General features: G+C 60.8%; 2 protein-coding genes across 2 annotated transcripts; one reads left to right on the top strand and one right to left on the bottom strand.

Moving 5' to 3' along the window:
• Window positions 1-631: 631 nt before the first annotated feature.
• On the top strand, window positions 632-4,505 carry METTL27 (methyltransferase like 27). Its single transcript, XM_006750436.2, is given in 7 exon segments — window positions 632-692; window positions 943-1,069; window positions 1,632-1,760; window positions 1,988-2,123; window positions 2,388-2,480; window positions 4,104-4,224; window positions 4,226-4,505. Coding segments are annotated over 6 exon segments (729 nt in total). The 5' UTR covers window positions 632-692; window positions 943-946; the 3' UTR covers window positions 4,353-4,505.
• A 1,005-nt stretch (window positions 4,506-5,510) lies between these two features.
• CLDN4 (claudin 4) lies at window positions 5,511-6,936 on the bottom strand. The gene has a single exon (XM_006750437.3). The coding sequence runs from the start codon at window positions 6,934-6,936 to the stop codon at window positions 6,307-6,309; it is 630 nt and encodes a 209-aa protein (XP_006750500.1). The 3' UTR covers window positions 5,511-6,306.
• Window positions 6,937-10,904: the final 3,968 nt, after the last annotated feature.

Raw genomic sequence — 10,904 nt, 5'->3', positions numbered from 1 at the left:
ATTTCTAACCAGCTCCCCCTTAAGGGCGTCCCCTGGAGGAACCCAAGCTAAAGATGCTGGCACAGAGGTTGCAAGTTTGGGGACCGTACTTTGAGTAGCAAGGATCCCCGCTCTGTCCAATACGGAGGCCTCTAGCCACAGATGGCTATTTAAATTATTAAAACAAAATAAAACTTAAAATTCAGTCCCTCGGTAGCACTAGCCACATTTCAGATGTTCAACTGCCCCATGTAGCTAGTGGCTACTCTATCGAACAGCGTCCAGTATCGAACATTTCCATCGCCACAGAAAGTTCTACTGGATGGCGTTGCCCAGACCAAGGGGACCGTTCTAAAAATGAAGCATGATCTTAGGTCCCCCTCTTGCCCATAAGATTTCAGAGGCTCTCACTTCCTAAAAGTAAAAGCATACAAAGGACGTCGAGAGCCGGGAGGGCACAGAGATGCTCCTAAACTGGGAAACCCTGAAAATGCTTCGGAGGAGTCCAGATCTTACCAGGCTAGAGAAGGGCCAAGAACTTTGAGCTCATTGGATGATGGTGGAGGGGCGGTGCCAGCGCTTCCCTTTGATTGGGTACTTTCTCATAGCGGAAAGCCAATCATCGAGGGCGGTGGGGGCGGGGCCAGGCTCGGCCTTACAAGCCCCGCCCCGAGTTCCGGTGCTCTAAGCACGGCAGGGGAGTCGGATCGGCGGTGAGTTCTGACCCCCTACCTCCTTAGATCCCTCTGGTGCTGGAATCCGGCTCACCGCACTGGGAGTGGGGAGGTGCGGGCAGGTCCTCCCTCCCGCTGCCGGGAGCACCCTCCCCCCAGCCCTGAAGCCCACGTGTCCAGTCTCGCCCTGTGTGTACTGTCACCGCCTATGAAATGGCCTGGCGGGTGGAGGGTTGGGAATGGGAGAGATCACAGTGGGCCTCGAGATACCCAGGCTGTGTCCCCACAGGAGGATGGCTCAGGAGGAGGGCCGGAGCCTGTCTGAGGCGCGGGCCCGGGTGGGGGTCTTACACGGCATCACCGACCTGGGTAACAAGCTGCACTTCTATAAGCGCTGGGCTCCAGACTATGACCAGGTAAACTGGCCAGGCTCCTCACCTCCACCTCTCTTGCTCGCCCAGCCTCAACTTTCCTATCTGTAAAGTGGGAAGAGTTAGCCTCGCATCACCCCAGGGTGGCTTGTGAGAATGAGGTGAGCCCCTGCAGTCCTGCCCCCTTCAAGGACTAGCCCTTCTTTGGCTCACCTACAGCAGCCCTGCCCTCTGGCTAGCCCCATGGCTCCACATTGGCAGCCCCTAGAAATCAGGAACCAAGACCTCCCCACCCTGGGTCTGCAGCCCAGGCAGAGGGGCTGCCTGGAGGAGGTGCCTCTTGAGGGGTCACTATGGACTAAGGAGAGAGTACTGCATTGGCCGGCAGAGCAGTTCCCAGCAGCAGGCTGTGCACTGACTCTCTAATGCTCGCCCCTGGGCAGAGGAAAGCATCTCATGCTGGTGTCCCTACAGGGCTGGAGCCCTGCACACACACACACACACACACACACACACACAGCTTGACCTGGCTGACTCCTAGACAACCCCACATGGAGGTCCCCCAGTGGGGCAGTGGGTGCCCATCGGCTCAGCCCTCTGTCCCCAGGATGTGGCCGCCCTGCAGTACCGTGCCCCACGCCTCGCAGTGGACTGCCTCACCCAAGCCCTTCCGGGCCCACCTCATGCTGCCCTGATCCTGGATGTGGCCTGTGGCACTGGCCTGGTGGCTGCCGAGGTGAGGCGTCCCTGGATCCCCTGCCCTCTCTTCAGCTCCCCATTTGTTCAAATCTCCTTTCACCCAGAATTTTGGCCCCAGAACTCTGCCTCCCCCCTCGGACTCACTGGTCCCAAATACTTGGACTGCATTTACAGCGGGGCCCACTGCCCTCCCCAGGTGCAGGGACCCAGCTGGGAGATGGCAAGTGTGAACTGTGACTGAGTCCCCGCCCCCCTCAATCTCAGCTGCAGGCTCGGGGCTTCCTCCAGCTGCATGGAGTGGACGGGAGCCCAGAGATGCTGGAACAGGCCCGAGCCCGTGGCTTCTACCAGCGCCTCAGCCTCTGCATTCTGGGCCAGGAGCCTCTGCCCAGTTCTGAAGGTACTTCCCTCCCACCCAGGCACCTTTCTCTTGCCCAGCCTCCAGCCCCCTCCCCCAACCCCCTCCCCCACTGAGCCCCCCCAAAGCCTCACTGAGACCCTCTCTGAGCCCCTGTGAGCCCCTCTCTCTCTAGCACTCCACCCCATGATCTGATGTCAGCCAGGATGAGGCCACACCTGCCATAGCAGGCCTGGTCCCTCCTGCTGGGTATCATGAGGCCACGACAAAGACAGACCCCCACACACATCTCCACGGTCTGCACAGGGACCTTCGACGCAGTGCTGATAGTGGGTGCCCTCAGTGACGGCCAGGTGCCCTGCAGTGCCATACCTGAGCTTCTGCGAGTCACCAAGCCAGGTGAGGAGCGGCCGATCCAACCCGTGCACACGCCTTCCCCCTCACCGCGCGCACAGACACCAGCCTCAGAACCTCTCGGGCCAGGCAAGGGGCAGGGGCCTGCCCGGGGTCACACAGCCTAGCCTCCCAGCCCAGCCACCGGCGGCCACCGGCAACAGACCCAGGCAAACGGGCGGGGCAGATGGGTAGCCAGCTGGCCTCTTAGCCGTGGGACAGCTCCACTCTCCCCTCTGGCTCTGGCTCCTCGCCTCCAAGCAGTGGCAGGGCCCCGGCCCCCACGGGATTGCGGCGGGCACTTTTTGTAAACTCCCCACGCGGGTTCATGTGCAGCTGCGGATTCTGTTCACCGTGCTCCGACCTGTGCCTTGTGCCCGGCTGGGCTGCGCTCCTGGCCGCAGCTACACACCCCGCCCTCTGCGCTTCCATCACCAACCCGCTGCACCCCAGGCCGGGGCCCAGGGAAGAGGGCCGGGCCACAGGGGAGCAGTCAGAGGAGAGCGGTGTTTCCGTGGGCCGGGCCGGGGAGTGAGGGCAGCCCACCCAGAAGGCGGTCATAGGCGGAAACAAGAAGTCAGGCAGAGAGCCGCAGGAAGTCATGGGCAGAAAGGGGAATGGCGGAGCGGGAGGGTGGTGGGGCCCTGACTCGGCTGCGGGACAGGGTCAGCAAGCCCCAAAGGTGCCCCTGTTACAGCAAGACTGCATCTTCTCCCTGCCTCCCTCGCCCCCACTGGGCCCAGCAGGACCCGTGGCTAAGCCTGGGCAGGTCTGGGCAGGCTTTGGCCTCAGGGAACCGTGCAGGCTGACAGAAGTGGGGTCTTGAGTGGGGTCAGAGAGGTAGTGACTGGGCTCGAGAGAACAGGAAGCTCCCATGAGAACCAGCCCAGCCTGTGCTCCTCAGGCCCCTCAGTTGGCCGGAGCCCCGTCTGTCTGCCCACGTGGCACAGACTTCCCTGCTTTGGAGCCTTTCCTCCCATGGAGCCCCATCCACCCACCGCGCAGGGCCCTACTTCTCCTCACCCCTTCCTCCAGGAAGCCCTCCAGACACCATCTCTCCTACGTGTATCTGAGCCCACACTGGGCATGCTGTAGGTGCCTGGAGAAGACCTGAAGGGATAGGTCATTTATTCATTCAGCCAGTGCTTAATGACTACGTAGTCCTTCCTGTGACCCCGGGGAATCAGCCCCACTCTGTAAGCTGGGCAAACAGGCTCAGAGAGGTGAGGGGACTTGCCCGAGGTCCAAAGTGCTTCCTTCCTGTGCCTCCAGACACAGCCTCATCCTCCGGCAGAGGGGCTGGGTGAGCAGTGAGGACGGAGGCCCCCCCCCTCCCCCCGTCCAGGGGATTAAGCCAAGAATTCCCAGGGTAAAGGACACTTGGGCCTGGAAGGGTGCATAGGAGGCTGTCAGGCTGAGGGCGCAGAAGGGTATTCTTGGGGCAGGAACGGTGAGCCCCCAAGGTATGGAGGTGGGGAAAGGCTGGCCCGGGGACAAAGCTGAGAGGATATATGCCCCTGAGGACAGGAGTAGAAAGGGACGACCTTCCCAGGAAGGGGTGGGCCTCGAGCCTGGAACCAAGGCTCCTGCCGCTCCCCCACCCACCTTCCCCCACCCCCCCCTCCCCAGGGGGGCTGGTGTGTCTGACCACCAGGACCAACCCATCCAACCTGCGCTACCAGGAGGCCCTGGAGGCCACGCTGGACGGGCTGGAGCAGGCCGGGGCGTGGCAACGCCTGGTGGCCTGGCCCGTGGACCGGTGGGAACTGGCCACCTCCGAGCTTGAGGTGGGGCCTGGAACTTCGGACAGTGATGGCTTCATCTCTGGCATTGTCTACCTGTACCGGAAGCAGGATGTGGCCCAGGTGGAGGGCGTGAGGCCCAGTCCTCAGCCCCCCGCTGACCTCCGACCCTCCGCGTGACCTCAGCCAGGCCCGTCCTTGGGCCTCCTCTGCTTCATCTGTAAAATGGGGCCCCTGTGCCAACCTTGCCCCTCAGGGAGTTCTGCCTATTAAATGAGTCCCAGAAGGGGTCGCAGGCCTCTGGCTCTGATTCTCTCCCCCAGGAAGGTGACATCTGTCCCTGAGAAGGACGGAAGTGAGAAGAGACGGAACAGAGAGGGCTCCCACCCCAGGCCGTCCCTGAGCCAGGCATGGGAGGGCCACAGATGTGACATTGTGACTCCTGCCATGGTGGCAGGTCCTCTCACCCCAACTGGAGGACCAGGAAACCCGTGCTCGTGCCTCTGGCCTTGACCAAATACTTTCACGTGCCCAGGATTCTCATTTCTAAAGAGAGTCAGAAAGCTCGGCTCCAGGTGTGTCTTGGAGGCTCATTAGGAAGGAGCCTTGGAGCTGGGCCTTCAGGACGAGCAGGATTCAGAGGGCTGGAGAAAGGGAAAAGGACATTCCAGACCCACAGCAGGGACAGCCTGGACCAAGGCCAGGACATGGGACCTGGAGGGCGAGCGGACCAGCCTGGCTTCCCAGACAAAGCGGGGACAAAGAGGGGGAGAGGGCAGGTGGCCCACTCCCCAGAGCTGAGTGTTCTTACCTGGCCTCCCTCCTGGGGTCCCCAACCCTTCACCACGGTTCAGGGCACACAGCGTGTTTCCTATGTTTGGCTTCACCTTTTAACAAACGAAGGGTTTTGAGCAAGGTGATTCCAAAGGTGAGGGCCAGCTCTGATTTGTCACAATTCCTCAAAACCATTTTTTTTAAAAAAAGATTTTATTTATTTATTTGAGAGAGAGAGAATGAGAGACAGAGCATGAGAGGGAAGAGGGTCAGAGGGAGAAGCAGACCCCCTGCCGAGCAGGGAGCCTGAAGCGGGACTCGATCCCAGGACTCCAGGATCATGACCTGAGCCGAAGGCAGTCGCTTAGCCAACTGAGCCACCCAGGCGCCCCCCATTTTTTTTTTTTAAGTGTTCTTGTCCCGGCCACATCACAGTGGTCCTGCTCCTCGCCGACCCCCTGCCCAGGCTTCTAGCCCTGCCCTGCCCACCTTCATGGCTGAAATCAGAAACGATATGGTCTTCCTGTGCACAGGTCCCATTTATTGTAGAAAATAATAGTAATTACCATGACAAACAGATCTCCTTAAGTTACAAAACAGAAACCACAGAGGAGGCAGGGAAAAGGCCCAGGACTTCCTGGGAGTGAAGGCCAGAGAGAGACCGCCCCCGGGCCGTCCCCAGGATGTCCAGTGACCTTGGAAGGGGTGGCGGATGTCGCAAGTCCCAAGAGTCCCGGGGTCCTGCTGCCGAGGCTGCTGAGATGGAGCCCTGAGGCTGCAGGGTGGGGGCAGGAAGGGATGCGGGCTGCCTGGGCAGCCTCCATGGCCTCCTCCCCACCACTACCCAAACCAGTTTGTAGCATCTTCACCCCTCCCCTACAAACCCGTCTGTCAACTCTGTGTCAACTCTGGCTCCACGGTCAGGTGGGTGAGCGAGGCCCCAGCCGATCTCCTGGCCGACACGGGCATGCGCAGGGCACGCACTCGGAGGCAGAGCCCAGGCAAAGTCAGGGCTGAGCTGTCCTGGCCAGCAGGAGCATGCTCCCCCCTCCCCCACCACACCTGTTACTTCTGCCCCCTCTCCTGTATCCCCCGGCCCTTCAGCGGAGGGTGGCACAGGAGTCTCTTTCTGTCCATCCTTGCTGGAGTAGAGGGGGCCTCAGGTCGGTGTCCAAGGGGGCTAGAAGGGGCTGAGGGCTGCCGGACCAATGGCCTGGCTCAGTCCCCGCTTGCCCAGCCCTGGGGCCAGCCTGGGCTCACGGGCTGCGCCTTCAGTCCAGGGAGGAACAAAGCCGGCGGGACAGAGCTGAGTCGCCTTACACGTAGTTGCTGGCTGGGGCGGAGCGGGCGGCGGAGTACTTGGCCGAGTAGGGCTTGTCGGTGCGGGGTGGGCAATTGCAGCAGAGGAGGGCCCCCCCCAGCAGCAGCAGGCCCGAGGCGGCCCAGCCGATGTAGAGAGAGGCACCCATCTCCCGCTTCTGGCCCGAGGCCACCAGCGGGTTGTAGAAATCCCGGATGATGGTGTTGGCCGTCCAGGACGCGGGCACCATGACCAGCAGGCCGGCCAGCAGGAACACCACGCCCGCCACAATCATGGTCTTGGCCTTGGCGCTCTCATCCTCCACGCAGTTGGTGCACTTGCCCCCCACCACGGAGAGCAGCACGCCCAGCACGGCCACGATGATGCAGATGACCATGAGGGCGCGGGCCGCCTGCAGGTCCTGCGGCAGCGCCAGCAGCGAGTCGTACACCTTGCACTGCATCTGGCCGGTGCTCTGCACCACGCAGTTCATCCACAGGCCCTCCCAGATGGTCTGCGACGTGACGATGTTGCTGCCGATGAAGGCCGTCACGCGCCACATGGGCAGCGCGCAGCTCAGGATGGCGCCCAGCCAGCCCAGCACGGCCAGCGCGATGCCCATCACCTGCAGCCCCATGGAGGCCATGGCTCAGCGTCTGCGGGGCTCTAGGACCTGGAAGGCTGTGGGGGTCCGGCCCTGGGGGCTGTAGGAATCCAAGCGCGGAGGACAGACCCTCGGCGTCCACAGGGAAGACTTTCACTTGGAGTCCACACACGTCAGATCAGCTCCCCAGCTCTCCGGAGTCAGAAGCCCAAGCCTGGCCAGTGCACCTAAAGGGTTCCTTTCAGCCACGGGCTCTGCCCCCGATACCGGGAGCGGTTATATGGCTCTGCGATGGGGGCGGGAGCAGAGGGAGGGGTTTCAGTCCCTGGGTCCTGCCCCCTGACCAGTTTCTCTGGATTCCTGAACCCGGGCCAACAAAGGCACTTCAAGGCCTCAGCCCTGGGCCCCTGAGTCAGGATCCTGGAGAGCCAGTCTCGGGGGAAACTGCCCTCTCCCCCTGCCCCCCGGGCCCGTTGCTGAGGTCAGCCTGGAGACAGACACTGAGTCACAGCTCCCAAGCACCTGGACGCATGGGGCAGGCAGCCCCAGCCACGGTCAGGTCCTGAACACCAGGATCCCTACACCTCAGGGCTCCCTCACTCCAGGCTGGGGTGGGCAGACAGGGTGGGGACCGTCAGGGAGAGGGTCTGAGGATGAAGTCCTGGGAATGTCAAAGAGCGGCTCCACCCTGATTACTGTATAGTCCCGTCCTTATCACCGTCCCCTCTGGCCCCATCACTACTATTCCGAGTCTCACCATCCGGGCACTTGCCTCCCCAGCGATTTTGGTGTGGGCTTGATGAGGGCGGTTTGGGGAACGAGGGGCTGGGGGACCAGGACTCCTGGGTCTGTCCCCTGCTATCTCCTCCCTTCCCACCACCAGGCTTCCCAGCCCTACCAGAGGAGGAGGTCTTTTGGCTGAAGAGAGAAGGAAGCCTGTCCCCCTGCCCCACTCCCCAACCAGGAGAGTTTCAGCCAGTTCCTGCTGGGGTTGAGGCCACTTGGCCTGAACTGAGTGGGGGAGGTCACTGAGAGCAAGCCATGGACCAGGCCCTGGGAGCATAAGCCCAGCAAAAGACTGTTTACTCAGGGAAGACACACAGCGGTGGTCAGATAAAGCCAGGATGGGGGCAAAGTCCCATGAGACCTGGAAAGGGGAGAAAGAGCTCAGATTGGATGGAGGTGGGGCACTGGGGAGGGGGCTTAGGAGGGAAGGGGAGCCGCAGGGCACAACTCGGGGGGTGTGGGGGATGGGCTGTAGTCTCGGGTTATGTGCAGAGGGCACTAAGGGCAGGAATCACCACGAATGGGGCCCCTGGGAGTTGTGCAAGGCAGCAGGTCTGGGTGAAGGAGGACATTTGGGGAGAAGCAACATGGAGGACAAAGGGTACTGGAGCTGGGGAAATGCAGCTAGTTATAGGAACCTGGAGGAATCCAGTCTGACCAGACCCTGGGGTTGTGGGGGAGGGGCCGGAGAGAAAGGGCCAGAAACCTCTGCCCCAAAGATCACCCAGCCCCGGGATTGGCAAGGGCACTGGATGCCAGGCAGAGGGGTCCACACACCTTAGAAAGATGTCTCTGGAAACTGAATGGAAGTGAAAGAAAGCAGGGCAGGGTTTGGGGGGATCTTTATGGGGGAGAGGGGTTGGGCCTCACTCATCCTGGCTAGATCAAGGGAACCCCTCACCCTCCACATGGTCCCCACCAACATGGCTCTCTGAGCTCACAGCATTGTCCAGCAACCAAGCCCGGCCCCCTGGGGTGGCCGCATGTCCTTGAGCTTGCTCCAGGAGAATCAGCAAGTGTGCGTGCTTTAGAGTGATTTAGGTTGGAGTCATCTGTGAGCCCTGAGCACACGGGAGGCCTCTGAGATCCCATGCGGATGGCCTGACAAATCACAGGGCCGGCTGGGACAATCCTGCATGGTGGGGAAGTCGAGGTCTTGTGTTGTGGGTGGCCCCTCTCTGAGGCTGGGGGCTCCCGGAGGACAGAAGCAGGGGTGCTCAATGAATGCTCAAGGCACTAAGGCAGAAGGCACTCTCCTGGTTCCCAAAGACCCTCCCCCACCTTCCCCTACACTTCCACCCCCCCTCCCACAGGCACACACACCAACACAAACAGGGATGGTTTCTGCCCGGACCACACCTCCCGGGTTTTCCTTACAAGGCTCGGAGGAACAGCACACGCGGACGCCTGCGGGCTCAACAACAGAGATAAGTACAATTCGAGATTGACAATAAGTGCTTTCCTGTGATGACCTCATCACAGCCTGCCCGAACGTAAGTAGGGCAGGGACTCTTACAGCCTTGGTACAGATGGGTAAACCGAGGCCCAGAGAAGGCCGAGGGCTTGCCCAGGACAGGATGGGCACTCCATCATCAGAGCCTCCTTACTCAGGTGCCCCTCATCCATGGTCCCAGCGCTTCAGTAAGCTTTCTGAGTCCAGAAGTGGGTTGGCCAGGTGGCCAGACCCCCTCCCCGCCCCGCCCCTGCCAACTTCCTGCCCTTGTTTTCTTGTGACACAGCCAACTGGCACTTGGAGGAATAGGAGTGGGGGAGGGGGGCACACAGGCCCTAGAACTTTCCACCTGTGGCCCAAAGAAGTGACTAAGAAGCTGTCCTTCCCTGCCCAGTTCAGCCAAGCATATCACGGGTGGGGGAGGGGCTGAGCATAGGGGAAGGGCAGGTGCAGGGGGGGCCCAGGCGAAGGGCAGGCCCAGAGCAGGGGAGGTCTACGGGGAGCCCGGATGGGGCTATGGGCCCAGGTGTGCAGAAGGAACAGGAGGTCCCCCGACACCGTGAGCCGCTCTGCACATGAGTGGAGCTGGAGAAATATTTGTGGAGGCTTGACTTGGGCCAGGAGGCCCTGGCGGGGTCCCGCCCACCTGCTGCAGGAAAAACACCAGCAGAGACTGGACACTTTTCCTGCATGCGCTCTGGCTTCCGGAGCCTGCCGCTCCTAACAGCTTGAACAACATTTTACTGTGACATCTAATGGGTCTGCCATCCATCATCTTTGCCTCTGAGGTGAGCAGGGCTGGGTTGGCACTTACTTCCTCTTCTTTCTCCCAGTATTCACTGCCTGGTTTTATGCCGATAGAATTATTATCATACATGCTGGTTTTTTCAAGGACAGCCCTCTCCCCACATCTGTTCACCCATCCCTGCCCGCCTCAAAAGCCTCTTGCCAGCCATGTGACCTTGGAGAGGCCGGTTTCCCTCTCGGCCTCAACTTCCCTCTTTGTCAAATGAGGACATCGGTGCTCCTCCGCTCTCAAAGACAGCTGTCAAATGAGATGAGGCTGTGAAAATGCCTTGTCAGCTGGAAAGCGCACTACCAATGAGGACGAAGGAGCCACCCCTCGGCTCTGGTCCCCCTCCCACCAGGTGGGAGCTGGGACTCCTTAAGACTCCTCGTCCCCGGAGCCGTAGGAGCTCAGCCAAGCCTGGGATCACAACTCCCCACCCCACCCCCCCCACACACAAACCTTGTGACTTGTGTCCATTCCCCCGGCATCCCTAGGAAAAGGGCAGCTACAGTCTCCCACCCAAACCTAGCCATTCTGCTGCCTTCTGCGCCCAGAGCCTGTGTCCTTCTAGGGACTTCGCCCGGCCCACTGGACCCCTACCAGGACGGCCAGAAGAATCTCCATGGGCCAAGCAGACCCGGGTCCCGGGAACTTTCCTCCTTATTCCCTGGGAACAAGAAGACTAAGACCAGTGAGCTGGTGCCAGCTCAAAATTATTCCCCCACCCCCCACCCCGCCCACACACCGAACGTAACATTTTGATCCTTATAAAATCAAGCAGATTTTTTTTTTTTAAAGATTTTATTTTTATTTTGAGAGAGAGAGAATGAGAGACAGAGAGCACGAGAGGGAGGAGGGTCAGAGGGAGAAGCAGACTCCTTGCCGAGCAGGAAGCCCGATGTGGGACTCGATCCCGGGACTCCAGGATCATGACCTGAGCCGAAGGCAGTTGCTTAACCAACTGAGCCACCCAGGCGCCCC

Source organism: Leptonychotes weddellii, chromosome 5, assembly GCF_054177405.1.
Source record: "Leptonychotes weddellii isolate Sample4059 chromosome 5, ASM5417740v2, whole genome shotgun sequence".
NCBI classification, from domain to species: domain Eukaryota; kingdom Metazoa; phylum Chordata; class Mammalia; order Carnivora; family Phocidae; genus Leptonychotes; species Leptonychotes weddellii.
This window is presented reverse-complemented; position numbering and strand designations above follow the sequence as displayed.

Bases quoted from the DNA above. Each gene is read 5' to 3' on its own strand.
- CLDN4 (XM_006750437.3), bottom strand. From the start codon at position 6,936: ATGGCCTCCATGGGGCTGCAGGTGATGGGCATCGCGCTGGCCGTGCTG.